General features: G+C 41.5%; 3 protein-coding genes across 13 annotated transcripts in view; 2 read left to right on the forward strand and 1 right to left on the reverse strand.

Annotated features, from left to right (window-relative positions):
- Window positions 1–1,411: 1,411 nt before the first annotated feature.
- The window catches only part of LOC311254999 (endogenous retrovirus group PABLB member 1 Env polyprotein-like), a 38,253-nt gene continuing 20,283 nt past the window's right edge, over window positions 1,412–19,381 (forward strand). For 4 of the 10 annotated variants that reach the window (XR_014622301.1, XM_084349116.1, XM_084349109.1 and 1 more), the window contains exons 1-8: window positions 1,412–1,539; window positions 2,913–2,983; window positions 3,935–4,041; window positions 15,290–15,436; window positions 15,560–15,702; window positions 16,512–16,596; window positions 17,387–17,555; window positions 17,643–17,721. Coding sequence is in view for 9 of the 10 variants with exons in the window: in XM_084349116.1 (XP_084205242.1) it covers window positions 2,917–2,983; window positions 3,935–4,041; window positions 15,290–15,436; window positions 15,560–15,702; window positions 16,512–16,596; window positions 17,387–17,555; window positions 17,643–17,721 (797 nt within the window). In the remaining variant the exon portion in view is untranslated. The other 6 variants (XM_084349112.1, XM_084349111.1, XM_084349115.1 and 3 more) reach the window with 6 other exon arrangements.
- Window positions 6,725–10,821, forward strand: LOC311254624 (uncharacterized protein). Of its 2 annotated transcripts, XM_084348497.1 has the most exons (6): window positions 6,725–7,588; window positions 7,852–8,650; window positions 8,775–8,949; window positions 9,101–9,251; window positions 10,367–10,556; window positions 10,734–10,821. In XM_084348497.1, exons 1-5 carry the CDS (start codon window positions 7,384–7,386, stop codon window positions 10,552–10,554), a joined length of 1,518 nt encoding a protein of 505 aa, XP_084204623.1. In that variant the 5' UTR covers window positions 6,725–7,383; the 3' UTR covers window positions 10,555–10,556; window positions 10,734–10,821. The 2 variants fall into 2 exon arrangements, with proteins under 2 accessions (XP_084204623.1, XP_084204624.1); XM_084348498.1 differs by lacking the exon at window positions 8,775–8,949 and having other exon boundaries at window positions 7,852–8,243.
- LOC311253618 (uncharacterized protein) lies at window positions 10,749–13,264 on the reverse strand (the record flags this gene model as incomplete). The annotated part of the gene is made up of 5 exons (XM_084347707.1): window positions 13,092–13,264; window positions 12,688–12,919; window positions 11,551–12,451; window positions 11,222–11,404; window positions 10,749–10,952 (listed from the first exon to the last, which is right to left on the reverse strand). Exons 1-5 carry the CDS (start codon window positions 13,261–13,263, stop codon window positions 10,749–10,751), a joined length of 1,692 nt encoding a protein of 563 aa, XP_084203833.1. The 5' UTR covers window position 13,264.

Here is a 19,381-nt window from a genome sequence, read left to right on the forward strand (position 1 = left end):
CTAATTGGATGACAGCTTTTCAGGACATGAACTTGACAGTAAGCTTAACTTCAGAACATAGATGAGAGAAAATGTATTAAATATATTGTATTAAATTAAATGAGATAGAAATTTAAAAAATAAAAAATATATTTTTTTATTGAATGCTACTAATATAGCTTCCCGGTTGTTGTGTGAGCAGAATTGTACATAGTTGTGTGTTTGTGTTTCTGCTAATAAAGCTCTGTCTTTGAAATTTTCCTTTCCTCAATAAATTCATTCATGTCCTTGATGGTAATAATAGTGTAGTCTATAGCATATCATATGATTGAATGAATGAATAAATAAATAAATAAATGGTGGTTTCGCTGCTATTCATATGCAAATTAGAGCTGTTCGCACCTCCGCAAGCTCCTTTCCGACAATTTTCGGCATAGACGAATGCCACCTTCACAGCCTGTAAATTGTCGTTCACTGCCAAAAATCCCACTTTTCATGCAGTGTATGGGGAAATGTCTTCATATTACAATAACACAATACCCAATTTCCTCAGGAATCCTGTCCTTGAACGCCTCCTTTATTTCTGCAAGGACTGTCTTGGAGTCCCATGCTTTCTGCATTTCAAAAGCACTTAAAATGAAGCCCGTTTCATGAAGTCTCCTTTTAGTTTGATGTTTGCACACCTCTTCACACCAAGCATGCTCATTACATTTACTCATTTTTTTTTATGAGTAATATTGAGTAGGCCTAGTGATTTTACGACCCAGCACCATACATTTTGCAGATTGAACAGATTAATCTGAGAAAATAAAAATGCATCCTGCGGCTGCTTCCTCCCCTTTCCTCACAGTCTGTGATTGTCTGCTGGTTTTTGTAGTTCATCTACATGACATTAAGTTATGATTACGCATTAAAGACTGAAAATAGAGAACACCACCATCTATTCGCTAGGTGCACAAGCGTATATATGTCTATGTGCACAAGCGGTCGTCATGGAAACTTCCGGGCGTCCTGGAGTGCATAGCCATTTCCGGTCATAGCTACACTGTATCAAGATCAGTGTCTTCGGGGCAATGAGGAGGCGACTCCTCTTTGCCCCAAAGACACCCATCTTGATAGAAAATAGCTCACCTAACTGCTGACGAAAAGCAAAGGCATCTAGAAAAAATGAATACTTTCGATACGTATTTTTCTCTGTGTGGGCCCTAAAGCTACTAAAACTACTCTCTAAAAACAGCTGGGTTATTTCATCTACCCAACCGCGGGGTTATGAAATGTTTTATCCATTATGGGTTATTTATATGGGATTTGGGTTATTTTTGTGCATCTCATGCGAGTCAAAATCCATCAACCCAACATACATCGGTTGACTCAGCACCTGGGTTGTTTGTGCTTCGAACATCATCACGTTATTACATCATCACGTCGACTTCACCCGCCCGCCTGATTTCCCAGGGGTCACGGTTCCTTGCTGCTCCACCAGAGTCCACACACCGAGCGCTCATGCACCGGGAGAACCTGACCGATCATCCTCGTGGCGAGGCAAATCAATAATAAAAGGTTTGTGCACACTACATATCTAATTCACATTGTCTGTGTTGCGTTACCTATTAAAGTAGTATCTTTAGTTGGTCGGTTTGGCTAAAAACGTAGCTAGCCATTTAGCCGTTTTCATGAAAGCACACACAGCTTATCTGTTTGGTCTCAGCCATTTACCGAGTGAATTAATGAAACTAGTTCATAATGCCCATGGGCATATGGTCATGTATATTGAGTTCTAGCTAGCTGGTTCGCTAGCTAGCAGGCTAATTTGCCAGCTAGTTTGCTAGCTAGCCAGGTAATTCGCCAGTTAACTAGTTTGCTAGCTAACAGGCTAGTTCGCCAGTTAACTGGTTCGCTGGCTTGCCAGTTAGTTCGCCAGATAGCTAACTGGTTTGCTTACTACTTTTTTTTTTTTCAACTGGTTTGCTAACTAACAGGCTAGTTCGCCAGTTAGTTGCTTTGCTAGCCGGCTATCAATAAACGCGCGAAAAATGGGATTATGGTCGTTATCCGTTTTTGACCAGACCGTTGCTATGGTCTCCTCTCTGCCCAGAGACCGGCCCTACTCTGCCCCTGAATGGCTAATACCTGCTGTCGGTCGTGAAAACACAGAGCACAAGGCTAATCCAAGATGACTAAAAAGGGATGTTGAGAGAAATAACGAGCCTGCAATGTTAATTCCTCCTTATCATAATACACTTATTTTTCCTGAAGCTTTTAAAATGTGAAGGCATAGCATAGTGTTTGACTGATTAAAGTATATAAAAACAGTGAGAGAACCTGATACGTTTGACTAAATGCATTTATTTGCATTCATAAAGTATTTAAAATGTGTATATGTTTTCAATATAAAACCAAGTAATGATTTATCAAATCTATGCTATATCTCCTCAAAATGGTTGGTTAATCTGTTGTAGACACTAATAACATTTTTATTTTTAAATTTATTTCACCTTTATTTTACCAGGTAACTCATTAAGAACAAATTCTTATTTACAATAGCTGCTTGGCAAACGACAAGGGCCACTTGAGTGAAGGGGGGCTATGAGATTAAAACACAGTGGTGCCCTTCATTTATGCTGTGAGCAGCGACCAATATTCTTGTGAAGTAAAAACATAGTGATTGTTATAGTGATGTAAATTTAGCTCAATTTACGTGTATGCAATTTATCATATGAATTATAAAGGGAGAGAGGGAGGATTGGTTTCTCTATATTTTGTGATGCTAAATAAAATGGCTGTGTTCACTGTTCACCCACAAACAAGCTTTTTATCTTCACATTGGATTCCATTATGCTGCTTGTTTGCATTGCTTTTGGAATAGTGATATCTGAATAGTTAATACAATAGCAATTTTATTTTTGCTTAAGCTCTTTTTGTGTTTGTTTCAGATCAATGGACAACTTTGTCATCAACACTTTGACAGAGTGGCAGCTGACAGACCTTATAGAAAGATTTAAAGGTAAGAATTTTTTTTTTCCCCCATCCACGGCATATCATGTCTGCATTGCTACTCATAAGCCCTTTTCAGACATGAACAACAGACAATTTCCGTTTAATCAGCCACGAACAACACCTGTTTATACTCTTTCACACATGTAGCACACAACCGCACATTGTCCATGATAGGCGTGTTCACACTCACTGGAAATATACCGTTCAATTCAGGCAAGCGGCGTCAGCTGGGTGAAGCGCGCGCAGGAGGCAGGGCATGTCGCAGAAAGTATGCTGCGGACATGAGTCCCTCGCCGTCCCTTTGATTTGCGGAACTATCTTGGCATCGGCCCTCACTGCCAGGAGTTTGCGGATCTCGTTGTCTCGCCAGTTTGGCATTTTCTGGGGCTGCAGCTGGATAGTATTGTTCTTATCGCCTCTAGTTGTTAAATGATCCTTCTTCCGCGGTGGAAGTTTGTATTTCCCTCCAGTGGCATGATAGATACTGTACGTCATCAACATGCCCACCCTGCTCACCTGTGTAATAACCTGCTGTGTTCACACTAGGGAGGCTGCAGGTAAATGGAGGTCCCGGCCGTTTGATACGCACATTTTCGTTCACACATACTGCCCTAACGGGCAATGTCCGTAATTGTCAGGTTTTGTGTGAAAGGGGCTATAGTGATAATCTGGACAATCATGGAGTTGACTGCATTCCTTTTTTGTATAAATTCTTATGAAATATCATTTCCTCTTTTTTTTTCAATAGCTTCCATGTAATGTGTCAAAGTGACTCCAATAAATGAATAGGGCACATGTCTTTTGTAGGCTTTCAGTGCTTCATTCTATTTTGTAAAAATAAATGATGGAATATGCATGTTTATTACTATAGCTTCCATGTAATTAGCCATACATTTTTGTTTTCTGCTCCTCTGTTGTAAAAACAAAGATGTCTTTGTGTTCTATTTTTGTCTTTCAGAGGAGGGGATTGATGAGAGTTTTCTTCTTTTAGATGAGGCTACCATCAACCAGTTGATCCCAAGAGCTGGCCCTAGGCTCAAGTTCCTCAAAAAATTTAGAGGACTTGTAAGTAGTTGAGATGAATGTAGACGTGAGAGGCTCAATTCTTCAGTTTTACACACACTGTTATTTCTGAGTATTTAATAGTTTCTTTGGAAAGATGGCATATACTTGCTTTAAGTGCAAAAGGCAAATTTCAGGGGGTATCAAGAGTCTTTTTATGCATTTACGTGCAGTACACCATGTAAACTCGGCATCAACACATTTCCAGTGTAGTGAAAGTGGTTGTGGTAGGACATTTTCTTACATGTGGTCATTTAAAAGACACTTGGAAAAGGAGCATGAAGTTGGAAATACTCTTGATGACCCCTTTGAAGGTCCAGCCCCACCTGTTTATGTACAGAATGTTGAAATGCTGAATGCTGAAATGGAGCCAGCACAGGGAGATGAGGAAGTTGAGGAGGATTGGGATGAACTAGAGCCAGAGGGCATTACCAATCGGGTGGCCCTCTTTTTAGCCCACCTTAAATCCAAATCTTCTATGACATACTCAAACTTAAACTTTGTGGTTCAGCATACCTCCAGTTTAATTAGCAATACTGTCAGCAGACTGCAATCAAAGACTATGTCTTTATTTCGTCAGTTTGGTCTTGATCAAAGCCCAGAGGTAGAAGAGCTTGGGGTGGAGTTCTCAGAAGCAGCTGAGCCTTTCAAAGGAATGGAGACAGATTATAAACGGATGCAGTATTTTGCTAAATCTGGAAACTTGATTCAGCCAGTTGAGGAGCTTTTGTCTGGGGTTTCCTATGTTCAGCCTATGAAGTCAAACTTGTGTTGAATTCGCTAATTGAGCAAAAGCATCTCACACTAGAAAAGCTTAATTACAGAATAACAAGCTTTGACTATGGATTTTGTGATAAGGGTAACACACCTTCTGTCATAAGCAAGAGTGATCTCAGAAACCCTGAAGGCTCCATACGGCAGTCAGCATCTCAAATGTGGTGCCTACTTAGGTTACTGCCGCCAATGATAGGTGACCTTATCCCTATGGATAACAAGCATTGGGAACTTCTACTCCTCCTCCTCTTGTGCATGGAGTTCATCTTTTCTCCTTCGCTTACTGTAGCAGCAACACTGTACTTAAGCAAAATCATTGAAGAGCATCACTCTCTCTTCCTGGAGCTCTATCCTCACCTACATTTACGGCCAAAACACTAGGGCCCAACTGATATGGACTTTTTGGGGCTGATACCGATTATTAGGGGGGAAAAAATCCGATAACCGATTAATCGGCCGTTTTTTTTTTTTTTATATAAATTTTTAAAATTTTATTAATTTAAGTAATATATCTACATATAAACTGTTTTTTTTAACAAATGGCTGCTTTTGAGCCTTTCAGACACTTCTACAAAGAATAAAAGGCAGAAAAATAATTTCAAATCCTTTTTATTGCTGAGTCAAGCAGCATATTAACATGACAACCATCCAACATTAGGCCTACAACAAGGCACCATTAGCTACTGCTCTTTACGCCGACAGGAAGACCGACTGATCATCTCAGTAATATACCACGGATTTATCATGAATCAAACTCTGACCAGAAAAGCGTTTTCAACTACTCGCCCCCCTCCCTCCCCTCCGCTGGTCGGTGCCTCCCCGTCTTAACTCACGTTACTCATTTTGCTCCGGTCTTATCTGGAGACATGCAGCTGCCTCAGTGAGAGAAGTAGCTAGTCGATTACGTAATGTGTACTGTTATGTTTATTCTACCGTTACTGGCACGGCTAATATGTGTAGCAAGGCTAATAGCAGATGGCTAATTCTAACTTTAGCTTGCATATTACATAGTGCTTAAACGTTAACTCGGCGTGATCGAGACCAACACAGCGGGGAACATCGTGAAGTGGGTTGAATTGAAACTTGTTGACTTGTTTATTTCACAAACTTGTTTATTTACCGTTGAGGCGGACCGCTCTCCTCCGTGCGTCCCTGCTGCAGCCTGCTCCAGATCAGTCACTGATCTGGAGCAGGCAGCGGAGTTTGTCATGAGGTCGGTGCGCCCTCTACAGGATAAATAGCCTAATGTCGGGGATCTTTTCAAATGGGGGAACATTTTCAAAGTAAAACCAAGTCTTATTCCCTGCATTTTATTTCTGAAAATATCGGCGACAATCGGCGAGTTTTGGCCGATTACCGATTAGTCTCAAATGGGCTATAATCGGCCGATTTAATCGGCTCGCCGATAAATCGGTCGGGCCCTACAAAACACCACTTCATGCTCCATTACCCTGGAGTCATTCAAAAACTCGGACCGTTGAGGCAGTTCTGGGTGATGAGATTTGAAGCTCGACATGCATTTTTCAAACAGGTTAGCCATGTAACTTGCAACTTCAGAAACATTTGTAAAACCATGGCATTTCGCCATCAGATGATGCAGTGCTACAATTTCCTGTGTGGAACTGTGTTGTGCCACAATACAGAAGTTGGTCCAGGGCACACTATATTTCTGGCCAACATTGAGGGATTTAAAGAGATCCAAAGTGGTCTAGAAGGTATTCCCCTTTTTAGTGAATTGTATGTGCCAGCCTGGGTTACATTTAAGGGAACTGAATATAGACAAGGCATGACTGTATTCCTGTCCTATGATCCATATGGAGAGCCTCAGTTTGGTCTCATGCAATCAGTTTTACTACTGGAGCAAACGTCAGACACACCAACAATAAAGCTTGTTGTAAAGAAGTGGGAAACACAGTGGTTTGATAGGCATTTATTTGCATACAGTGTGATTCCCACTCAAGTTTTGGCAGCTGTAGATGTGAGAGAGCTGCTTGATCACCATCCCCTCCATGCAGCCAAGTCGCACAGAGAGGATGATGACAGTTTATACATTTCCCTGCGCTATAGACTTTTTTAGATAATCAGCTGACTGCCACCGGGGGCGTGTGTGTGTGTATGTTTTGACACTTGTAAAGAGTATTTTGACAGGTTTATATATGTTGAAAAGGCAGCTTGACACTGTCGCCCATATTAGTTTAGTTTATAGCCATACATGCTGCTTTAAGTGTCCATCGCTTGAGGATGATCAGTAGGCTATTTGACTACCGGGATGGGAAGAACTTCTGGGATGGGATGACGCAGGGGGGATAGCGCTCCGGCGTCATGCCGGATTTCCGGCGTACGGAGGTGTTTGCGAAAAAAAAAAAAAAAAAAAAAATCAGGTTCGCGTTCGCGGAGATCCGAGAGGCGCTTTCACTCAGACAAGCGAAGAGCCTGGTGTCTATTTACTCCGAATTTCGTCTGCTTTCGGGTTCCCGACTGTAGCGGATAGATACAGTCGGCAAGCAAGGGAACGCCCACAAAACGTCACATCCGGTTCGCGCCGAGGGGGAAAACAAACCAGTTTCAACAATGCCCAAGAGCTGCTGTGTGCCCTTTTGCACAACAAATAAGATAAAAAACCAACATCTTAAGTTTTATATTTTGCCAAACCGAAGCACAGAGCCTAGGAGAAGAACTCGGTGGCTTCAAGCGATCCGTCGGGAGGATGAGTTAGGCCACCTGTGGGATCCAAAATCCAAACATGTGTACGTCTGTAGTCAGCACTTCGTTACAGGTATGACAACGTTATTCACATAATAACAGTGTTAGATTGTTTCGCAGTTAACATGAATGTTCAATTACTAGTTTTAATATAAGTTAACTAACTACTACGTTATGCAGGCTACCTTGCCTCGTTACAAAAGCTAACGAGTATACAAAAACACAGCTATGCTAACAACACTGGTGGTAGCTTCCGAGCTTTCTGCAGTTAAAATGTATTTCATTATCTCCCTTTCTATCCCCTTCTCATTTCGTCTGTGAACTGTCTTGCCCTAGGCTTAAAAAACGAGGACATAGCCCACCCAGACTACATACCTTCGCTGTTCCCACATAGAAAGACAAAGTCTCCCAGGTCAGTACTTCAGAGGCTGGAGAGAAGGAGGAAGCGTGAGGGTGTTCAGTCTGCCCAATCAAAATCCCCAACATCAGATGCCCCAGCACCAGAATCCCCAACACCAGAGGCCCCAGCCCCAGAATCCTCAACATCAGAGAACCCAGCACCAGAAGCCCCAGCACCAGAATCCCCAACATCAGAAGCTCCCATACCTCTTCAGGATTTAGAGAGAGAACAACTTCATGAAGAAATTTATAATTTAAGAAGAGAAAGAGATGAGGCCATGAAGGAGCGAGATGAAGCCATCAGAGAATTGGAGACGTTGAAATTTTCGGTAAACACTGTGAGAGAAAATGACACTAAATGTAAACTCATGACAGGCTTGTCATGGACAGTATTTGACACTCTTCATCAGTACCTGGTACAGTTTGTAAAGTCACAGAAAACATCCAAGCTGTCAACACAAGACCAGCTCTTTATGACTCTGGTGAAACTGCGGCAGAACCCCTCAACCGATTTGATGTGTGGAATATTTGACCTGGCACATAGCACTTTCCTTGATGTATTCTCCCGATGGTTGGATTTGATGTACGCCAAAATTTCTTTTTTGATTAAATGGCCTGATAGAGAGTGTATCAGAAGCACAGTACCAGCAGAGGTTCTCTTCCAGTACCCTAGAGTGACTGCAATTATCGACTGCTTTGAGATCAGAATTGAACACTCAAAGAAGCTGAAAACAAGGTGAGATATTTTTCTTTTTGATAGCATGCATAAAATGTTGGGGTTTTGTAATACTTACCTGGCTGTCTGTGTATATGTACACAATGTATAGATCAGTATTACTAAAGACTGTCTCTTCTCACAGAGCTATCACCTACTCAAAGTACAAAAACTGGACAACGGTGAAGTACTTCATTGCATGTCACCCATCTGGCTCAATCACATATCTCTCCAAAGGCTGGGGAGGGAGGGCTTCAGATGTGCATATTGTAAGGAACTCGGACTTCTTATCCCAGAAGTTCCACCATGCAGGAGATCAGGTAACAATTTCACTGTATGCTTGATGAACTGTTTTTTTTTTTTTCTAATTCAAGTCTTATTTGTGAGTTTATTATTTACCCATAGTTACCATTTTTGAGTTGCTGGTGAAGTAAAGTAGGGTTTTTTAAGTATTTGTTATGTTTATTTCAGATTTTAGCCGACAGGGGCTTCACTTTGAAGGATGACTTTGCTGTTCTGGGTGCACAGCTCATCACACCGTCTTTCACGAGGGGCCGAAAACAACTGTCAGCCGAAGATGTTGCAAATTCTCGTGTGACTTCGAACATCAGAATTCACATTGGTAAGTATAGAGTCAGCAGTCAGATTCATACAGTATGTACATTTGAATGTTTTTGGTATTCAGAGTGTGCTGCATCATCAAATCACTGTTGCTACTTGCCGCTGACATGGTTCAGATTTCAATTAATCACATCAACGGGTACATGTGTAATCCCTACTTTGTAGGGTGTCTTAAAGGATAACTACCGTTTTTTACAACCTGGACCTTATTTCTAGCAAAATATATGATCATTTACTTACCCAGATAACTTTGGTGTCATTTGGCGTCGTTCGTACGAAATTAGATCCAGTGTAGAGCCGCATATATCCATATAATGCAAGTGATCCGGGCACCGAAGCGCAGCCTCTATATAACTCATTATCTGCCACGAAACTAGTTCATTTCAACAATATTTTGTTACGATACGCTAGTGCTATTCCCCTCTGAGTCCGGGCTTGTCTGCTGTCAACATCCGGGGTCTGTAGGCTGATCCACTACCTCTGACCTGGAAGATGTCGTCTCTGAGCTGCGCGAGCACCCGCGACAGCCGGCTTGTTTACCTGTAGCTGCTACTGCTAGTTTGACCCCGGATGTTGATAACAGACGAGCCCGGACTCAGAGGGGAATAGCACTAGCGTATCGTAACAAAATATTGGTGAAATGAACTAGTTTCGTGGCAGATAATGTGTTATATAGAGGCTGTGTGTCGGTGCCCCGTCACTCGCATTATATGGATATACGCGGCGCTACACTGGATGTAATTTCGTCCGAATGACTTCAAATGACACCAAAGTTATCTGGGTGAGTAAATGATCATATATTTTGCTAGAAATAAGGTCCAGGTTGTAAAAAGCGGTAGTTATCCTTTAAGACAACATTTTATCTTAAAAACATGTCATTCTATATTTAAATACATTGAACTATTGTTCACATTTAGTGCAATATCAAGAGAACAGGATAACAGGAAGTTAACAGGGATCTTTCTTCACTTAAACATGAAAAAGAAACACTAATTATAGGACACAATGCAATGATGATATGATATAACGGTCAACTGTGCTACTCCTGTGAAACTCAAACATAACAATGTAGATAAACAGCATTTTAACAACAAATATGTGATATGTGGTCTGCAGAGAGAGTAATTGGTGCCCTGAAGAGCCGGTACCACATTCTGGATGGCCCACTTCCTCTGCGCCTGGTGAAGAGACTGCAGGATGAAAGACAGAAGAGAGAAGAGGCCATGATTGACAGAATTGTGCATGTCTGTGCAGCACTAATGAACTTGTCTGGCAGTGTTATGTACAACAGTCACAGAATCTGAGAGTAAGAACAAAATCTATGTGCAGTAATTTAATAATGAGCATCAGAGAACAATATTTTATGCAACTTTTTTATATAACAAAGAAGTCATTATTGTTCCAATTGTGCCACTTATCAGGTTTCAGTGGAGACATAATGGATCTTTCTAATCAAAACCACCTGTTGTTTGTCTTTCCAAAGGTCCCTGAACTTCTCTCAGTGCTGCTCTGCTGCTGCACACCCTGTCACCCTGCCTGTGATGCCTGTCACCCTGCCTCTGTTGCCTGACACTCTGCCTCTGTTGCCTGACACTCTGCCTCTGTTGCCTGACACTCTGCCTCTGTTGCCTGATGTTCTGCTGCCACTTGTGTTGCCTGATGGGTCACTCCCTGTGCTGCTTTCGACTGGACTGTGTTCTGCCTACTTAGCAGAAACATATACAGTGCTTAGCGTAAATGAGTACACCCCCTTTGAAAAGTATGTCTGTTTTCATGTTGTAAATAAATGTATAGGCTTTGTGATATTTGATTTTGTACACATAGTCTAGTCTATGTTGATACTGAATGAAATAGCTATAATATGCTTCAAAATGAATTGGTAAATAAATAAAAATAAATAAATATGTAACTCTCAGTCACAGTGACTTATTTGTTGCCATTTTTACACTGATAGGAAATTCAACCACCTACCTGTGCATCTTTCAGCTCCTGAAGTTTGTGGAGTATGTGTTGTGACCAAAATGTTTGCATCACATTAATGGCACCACTGATGAAGTCCTCATCTCTTTGTACTCTGAATATCAGGCAGGTCTGAGGAGTCCAAGTGATGAAGTCTGCATACACCCGTTTGGTAACAAACATCTGCATTTGGACCTATCAAATGCAATGCAATCATCATAACACTAATATTTACATTATAGATAGTATGCCATCTGTGGATAATTATCTTGGATAATTGCACAAAATGTTGCAGACTTATTAGAGGTGTGCAGGTATATGCAGGTGAAATATTGAAATACCTGAGTGAAATATGCATGGCTCCTCTTTAAGCTTGTCAGGCTTTCCAGATGTCCTCTTTTGTCCTCAAGCCACTGTTGGTACCCAGTAGAGGTGTCTTGCCCCCACCTGTAAGGACACTTGGCCTCTATAACACCCTCACCACAGCAGTCACAGGAAACATAGCCATCACATGAAACCCCCAGGTATGGCATAGTTTGGCAGATGCGGAAGCCAGCCTTTCTGATGACCAGGTTCTGATGTGGTGCATCTACTGGGGCACAGATGTAAATGGTGGAGGACAGGTTGGCTGTGGGACTCCCAGCTCCAAGAGTATATTGATAAGTGTCAATGGCATCTTGCTCATGGTGTCTCCCCCACTGAATCCAGGGCTTCATTATTGGCCTGTGCCTTTGTTCACATATGGTGTTGATCAGTGACTTGCTAGGATGTTCTGTAGCTGTTAAGACACGGTGGGCTATGGAGCCTGTAATGCGACCAACCCGCTCTTGATGCCATTGCACACAGGATGCCTGAAGGATGGTTGCTCTCTCCACATTTTCAATCTCCTCCTCAGTCACCTCATGTTGGCTGAAACACCATGGCTTCTTAAAAGGCCTGGAAAAATCCATGAAACTATTTAATACCACAGCGTCAGGTGATCTGTCAGCCAGCATAGTGAGGAACTGCTGCTGCTGTGATAAAGAGGCTTTTGGGATAGGGGCTTTCCTTTTCCTTTTTTTTGAGGCCTTGTCCTCTGTGTAAAAAGTTGTCTCTGCAACAAGGGCAGGCTCAATCTTTTTCACACATGTCTTGTTCCACTCACAGGCTTTGCTTGTGCATGGCACTTTGTTGATCCCCATGCGGACACAAGCCTCTAATTTAAAAAGAACAGCAGCCACATGGGAACAACTTTCACCAAGACTGAAAAGGAAGGAAAGAAATATCCATTAGCTCTAGATCACTAAAAAATATTGGGACTAAGATTTTACATATAGGCCTACTGCCCGTCCAAAAGAAATGTCACCAGGTGGTGACATTTCTTTTGGAAACATTTTGATATATTTGGACGTATTTATGGCACACACACACACACACAGAGAGAGAGAGAGAGAGAGAGAGAGAGAGAAACAAATCAATGAACACATTCACAAACGTACCCTGCCATGCAGTTGCAGTGGGCAGCGATGATAGTACCCTCTCCCTTTACTGCGACCCACGTCTGGTGCGACTTCTCTGTCACCCTCCAGGACGGCTTTACATCACTTCGGAACAGGTAGGTATCCGAGGAAGGTAGTTTATGGTGAAGCACAACTCCAACAAAGCCACTTGAAAAAAAGTTGTGTGCCTCCAGGGACCGATAGTTCTTTAGGCTGCTGTGTGTGTAAATCCCTGCGTCATATACCGAGTCGTCAATAACCAATATGTATGCAGCTCATGATGGCTATTAAGCAATAACAACCACTGTTTGGTGAACAAATTCACTAAAACGTGCTAATTTCCTTGTCAGACATAGAAATTATGTGAGGTTTAATTAATCAGTTAACATGATTTTGCCTCTTACCGGGTGATTCAACCAGGTAGCAGAAGATGTCAGGGAATGACACTTCAGGCCATTCAGTAGGATCATTCGTCCACTCTTTAATAAGATACGGACAAGAATCCGATCCTATCAAAGTAATTTTTTTAAGGTACCTCTCCCTGTCAATGGGCTGCAATGACTCAATGTATGACATGTTCGTTTAGCATTAATATCAAAACTTTAAATCCGCGCGCTTACAGTGCTCCGGGCGAGGGGGAAAGGATTGTTTTCCCCCTCGAAATGCCCCGCCCCCAACTGTGACGCGACTGTGACGCGACGCCGACTGTATGTATACCGAAATCACCAAAATAAAAGTGTTCACCAACATAAAACTTATAAAATAGACATTAACCTGTAATACAATAAAAGCAAAATGTTAACTTAATGGCTCGGGACTTTCTTGTAAATTATATTCCTTAAATTAAAGAGTTTCACCGCATTTTATTAGCTTGGTGCTTTTATTTTGACGGAAAGGCCTGTCTCTCTCGCCCCACTTCCTACCAAAACAGCGAGTCAGTCAACGGCCCCAGACTAACAGTAGTGCTATTTATTGTTCTCAAAGCAAATTGAGAGTTGTATTACAGGTACAGTGTTAACTCTACATTCATTTAGGAGTGGCGGGCCGCCATTCCTAAATCCTAGCCGCCGCTCCTTCAAATTTTTTTTTTTTTTTAATGGTCGCAAATACACCACGGCCGCATCGTGTCTCCACCTTCACAGCAGAGTCCTGCACTGTGTCGGGTGTCGCGAGTGCTGAGGTAAACTAGATAACTATCTTGCTCAGATTGTCACACTCTACAGCCAATGGTATCGTTAACAGCGTGCGCGCCTGACCAATGACAGTGCAGTGACCCACACAGAGCGGGATCTCAACACGGAGCGGCACTAAAGTTTAGCTGCTAAGCTAGCAGGGACTCGTCGCGCTGCTACGTTATCAACTGAGTTTAGTCAGCACGTGAGAACTCGTCTGACACGGAGAGTCTCCTGTTGTGTGCTACATGTGTGAAATAACAACTATAGTCTGGACTTTGTCTGCAGTGTATCTGTGTAAACGGCTTCATTCAGCGTCTCTCCCTCCCCTCTGGCACCGTGAGTTACCATGGTTACAGGACCGCCCTGAAACTTTATAATGATGATCAATAAGAAGTTTTTGGTTAGTTTGACTGTACAGAGTCATGACTGTAGCCTGATTGTAGCTCAATGCTGAAATCTTGTATTATAACATGTAGAACAAAGCCTCAGAGCTTCTTTGATTATTAACAGCATGTTAGTGATGACAGAAAGAGATATTCAATATTCATTCATTCATTCATTCATTCATTCAATTTCTAGTTTACTTTTGAGTATTATAATTGTCACCCACTGACCTTTTTTGGTATGGCTGTAGTATCCGTAGTCTCAGTATGCTATACAAGCAATATGCATGCAGGTAAGTGACTAGTTAAAAGCAGGGATGGATTACTGAACAGGCCTACCAGGCCCAGGGTCCCAAGAGCTCTGATGCTCTACACAATTAAGATGCTACTGTAATATAGGCTTGTATTGGGTTTGTTCATCTCATGTCTGAAAAATGTACATTTATGTCCACAAAAGTCATCAGAATATTTAATTTAATGGACTATTTATCAAAATGTTGTCCCAGGGAATCACACCCCTGGATCCCGCTTGACAATCGTGTTGATCACGGCATATATCGTGGCTTAGGGGCTCGCTTATCTCCCAGGGAAAAAAAGTTCAGGCTCAGGATTTTTTTTTACTATCACCCCTGGATGACGTTTCCGAACTACTGGGATGTTCTTTAAGTGACTACTGGGATGTGATAAGTTGTACTGTAAGTATTTTTTGTTTAATCACTTAATGTCTATATGCTCCATATACAGTCTTAATCACTGCCACAGTTATGTTTTAGAAGTCACTTCTTTAAAGACACCTGCATGGTCCAAGAAAGCAAACTTGTCACCTTTTACACCTAAAAACAGGGCACCTGGGTGAATAATTTCTGAATGGTTTTGTGTCTGATGTGCACCCTCTAAAAGTGTGCTGCACCACTGTCCACATAGGTTTCCAAATGTATTGTAACAACCAGCGGAGAGTGCAGTCTAGTTTACATTACTGATGCTCAGCCAGCTATTCTAGGTGGCCACCACTGTTTATTATATTAACCTGGATTTTCTGCGTAGGTTCAACCTGCTGTTGCGACTGCTATCCCACCTACAATCTATGATGTCACACCAACTGCCACTCCTCCAACCCCCATGGAGGAACAAGCAGCAGCTCTGGTACCAGAGAATCAGCTGATACAGACAATACACGTCATTCCACATTTTGTAAGTTCCACTTTAAGACTTGGGTGTCACTTTGTTTACTCAACACTAGGCTGGGCAATTAATCAAAGCCAAAATTTAGAAACAAAACTGAATTTTAAATCTGCAATGTCTCTTCTTTCTCAGGATGTCCGGCAGGTTCTTACAGGCTTACCTGATGGCAAGCAAATTGTTGAGGGCCTTGATGAGGATAATGTCATCACAACTAGCCAGAGACGTCTCCTCGTCCGTATCTTGGTGTCGCACCTCATTGAGAAGTTTGGAGCGAAGTACTTAAATAGATTTTTTTATTTTTTTTTATGTTGAATAGGGTTCCTGTTAAATGCACCAACATTCTCATTTGAAAAGTAAAATTATAACATGTAGTTTATTTTCATTTCACTTGAGATAAAACAGGACACTACTTTGAGGTCTGACATTGACCTAGATTTGCGAGGAAGAACCAACATTTCACCTTGGTGACTTTTCCAATTGCTACAGCAATTCTTTTTGGATAAGACACATGTTTCAGCAGTACTTTAAAGGGGTAGTTTGAATTATAGCACATAAAGAAAGATGTATGAAATGCTTACCGTCAATATAGTTGATGCGAAGGTATTAATTAATAACCCGAGTCCTGTGTTCAAAGTTGATTTGGTTAGTCTACGTTTACTCCACAAAACTCATTGCATTTGTACTGTTGACTTATGTCTTCTAAAAAATGCTGTCACTAGGCACAATTTTCTGTATTTGCTATGCAACTTATCAATGCACCTCTGCTGTTCCCTGCCTGCGGGTGACCGCAGCACAATGTGTCCTTACGCAGCTTTTGCATGCACATGTGCATTGATAAAAGTTGCACAGCAAATACAGAAAATAGTGCCTAGTTGAAGGGACACAGCGGTTTTATAGAAGAAATAAGTCAACAATACAACTGCAATTAGTTTTGAACACGAGACTCTGGTTATAAATTAATCCCTTCACATTGCCTATATTAACTGTAAGTATTTCATTCATCTTTATGTCCTACAATCCAAACTATCCATTTAAATCTAGTTTTCACTTTTTACCTGTGTGATGTGTTTTTTCTGTTTTACAGTCCTACGACAGAGACCAAAAAGGCCCTGGCATCGGGTTTGGTTCAGTCATTTCCCAGTTTGAAAGACTCATCAAGCAGTGGCAGCGTGAGTGTTTTTTGAAAAAGGTCATTGAGATATTTATTAGGGGTGTCATGATTCTCAGACTGATTCAATTTGATTTTTAAGGTCACAATCCAATTCGATTTTTAATTTAAACTTTACTTGGTTAACTGGAGTCAGCCAAGGGCTCTATACTAGGCCCCCTTCTGTTTTTGCTAGATTTTCAATGTAGATCTCCTATTTCTGGCGAATCCTCACCAAAGAATACACACTAGGGTTCGTACATGTGACATCACTATCTAAATTTAAAAAAAATCTTGGTGTTTTTATAGGTTACTAAATTCAAGTTCGATCCTGAAACTGACATTCCATTTGATTTTTTTTTTTTTGATTTTTTTTTTTGCTCATTTGATCTCAATTTCTTTTTTCTCCTTGTTCAGGGTTCCCGCAGGTCCTTAAAAAGTCTTAAATAAAAAATCGTGAATTTGAGGCCTTAAATTGTCTTAAATTTGGCAAAATGTGGCTGGAAGTCACGACCACGACGCGCTGTGAGCCTGTAGGTCTGCTGTTTTTAGCAATGGAGCATGGAGAACCATAAATTGGGCTTAAATGCTAAAACATTCAGTTAAAAGACACAATCCAGCTCACTCCTCCTAGAAACGCTTCCATGCTGTTTGATGCCCGGTTTTATGCACTGCGCAGCAGGAACAATAATTGGTCTACTTCTCTGAGGACAGACAGACGTACAGACAAACCCTGTTCTAACCGTAGCCCACGCTGTCAAAGTCAAAACGTGCCTCATCTCTATTCATCAAAGATTTTGATGTCTTGGCAGGAAATATGGTACACCCCAGGACGGAGCCACAGGCCAGCCACTGGATTCCTGGAGGAAAGGCTGCGTAACGTCAGGAAGAGGCTGAGATCAACCAGCAGGTCGCGGAGCACGGCACAGACAGCGCCGCAAACGCCAGATGATGGTGCTCTTGCAAGGGCTCTCATACCAGGTAATTATTGAACTGAAAAATTATTTGATGAAGAAAAACATCCATATTATAGTGACTGACAACTTGTTTTTTTTTTTTTTTTTACAGAATGTACCATATCAGACGAACGTGCGTCACAGATAAAAGAATGTTTGAGAAACAATTCTCAGCCAGGTAGAGGACCAAGGTACGTTTTATCAGTCTGTTTTCTGGAAATAATTGACACAAGCAGAACCCATTAAACGAGCCGTTTTTTCGTTTTTTCGTTTTGGGGCAAAAAACGAAAATCAAAAGTTCAGCTCGTTTTCTTGTTTTTTGGTTCTCACTTACAAAACGAATTTACCACTCAATATTTTGTTTCCGTTGGTGGGCGGGTCCTCTGACTGGCTAATGTGCTTCCTTGCCCTGTGCTTTTCAAAATAAAAGTTCTTCCGTTTGATAATGTCCACAAAAATATTGCTGTATTATAGACACTAGCAGACACAGAGGTCCCCAACACCCACAGTCAAGACTGACCCGGCTTCAAATAAAAATAATAGTATTCATAATCATTTGAAAATGAGAACGTATGAAGTTTTGTTGACTTCAGTGCAGTTGCCACGAGGTGGCGCAGTTGTTACATGAAGAGTAGACCTCAGGCCTTTACTACGAAGAAGGCTCAACATCTCCAGGCTCTGTGTTCATAACCCGGCTCAACAAAACCTAAAGCCCCGGTCAGAGCTAACTGTATCACGACGGTGGTCATTGTCCGGCTCTGAGCTCTGTGCTCTGTGTGCGTTCACATCAAAGGAGCTGCGATCGCGGCCTGCTGAGAGCTGAGAGAGCTGAGGAATGGGAGTGATCACAACCAAATATGAAAAGAGATGAGGCTAGTTTTTAATTTCTGACAGCTGAACATTGTGCATCTTTTTTTCTTGTTGAAAGATATTTTATATTGTTTCCATATTATTATTTACTGACGGTGATTACAGAATGCAAGTGTGTTATATTGAAAGTGAGGCTAGGTGTGCCTATGAATATAGGCTACAGTGAGTTTTTTAAGGTGCTGTACAAGCAAATCATATTGTCTACTCTGTAGACAGTAGTACTGTAGTCAGTAGCAGGCTACTGTACACTATAAACAAATGATTTTGCTCTTTGCTCATGGCAGTTGTGACAGTCATTTTTGTTTACATGTCAGCAGGCAAGCTTCACTCATGCCAGGGATGTATTATGCTTTGTCCTATAGCCTACTTAATTGTATCACTTGGAACATGTTATGAAATGGATCTATAGTATAGAAATTTGCTCATAACAGGCCGGCTGGAATACAAAGCAAACTTACCTCTCTCGAATGCACATTCATGGAAGTCTTGTATTGTCATCCCAGCACAAAACACAAACAATGCAGTAATGTAATAATATACATCTTTACATGCACAATACTGAGTCATTCAGAGAGTTATTAAATGTTATTATTATTTAATCACGCAGAAACCACATGGCAGGTGCTATTTTCCCATCCATAGGCTACTCTAAGTACAGCAATGTGAGGGTTTCATACATGTAGGTTGGATCACTCTTCAGGAGGTGTCCTTACTCTACCAGTAGAGAATGCCTTCCTGAAATTTGTGAGAAAGTAGAGCATACTTTCCCTGGAAGTACAGACTAAAAACGGGTTAGGGGGAAATCCTAGAGGAAACACTGCATATATTTTGGAGAGGGGGGTCGAGCATGTGTCTTGTAAGTGTAAACAGTGAGTTACTGTTATCTGAGGAGCACGCGTCATAATTGTGAAGGGTTACACAGTGTGCAAATTTGTTTCATTTTTATTTTATTTGGCAGGGACACAGTATTTTCATACGTAG

This window comes from Pagrus pagrus (genome assembly GCF_965226575.1).
Source record: "Pagrus pagrus genome assembly, chromosome: 3".
Taxonomy (NCBI): domain Eukaryota; kingdom Metazoa; phylum Chordata; class Actinopteri; order Spariformes; family Sparidae; genus Pagrus; species Pagrus pagrus.

Bases quoted from the DNA above. Each gene is read 5' to 3' on its own strand.
- LOC311254624 (XM_084348497.1), top strand. From the start codon at position 7,384: ATGCCCAAGAGCTGCTGTGTGCCCTTTTGCACAACAAATAAGATAAAA. The intron at 8,950-9,100 runs GTAACAATTTCA...TGTTTATTTCAG, and splicing joins TCCACCATGCAGGAGATCAG to ATTTTAGCCGACAGGGGCTT. The intron at 9,252-10,366 runs GTAAGTATAGAG...TGTGGTCTGCAG, and splicing joins GAACATCAGAATTCACATTG to AGAGAGTAATTGGTGCCCTG.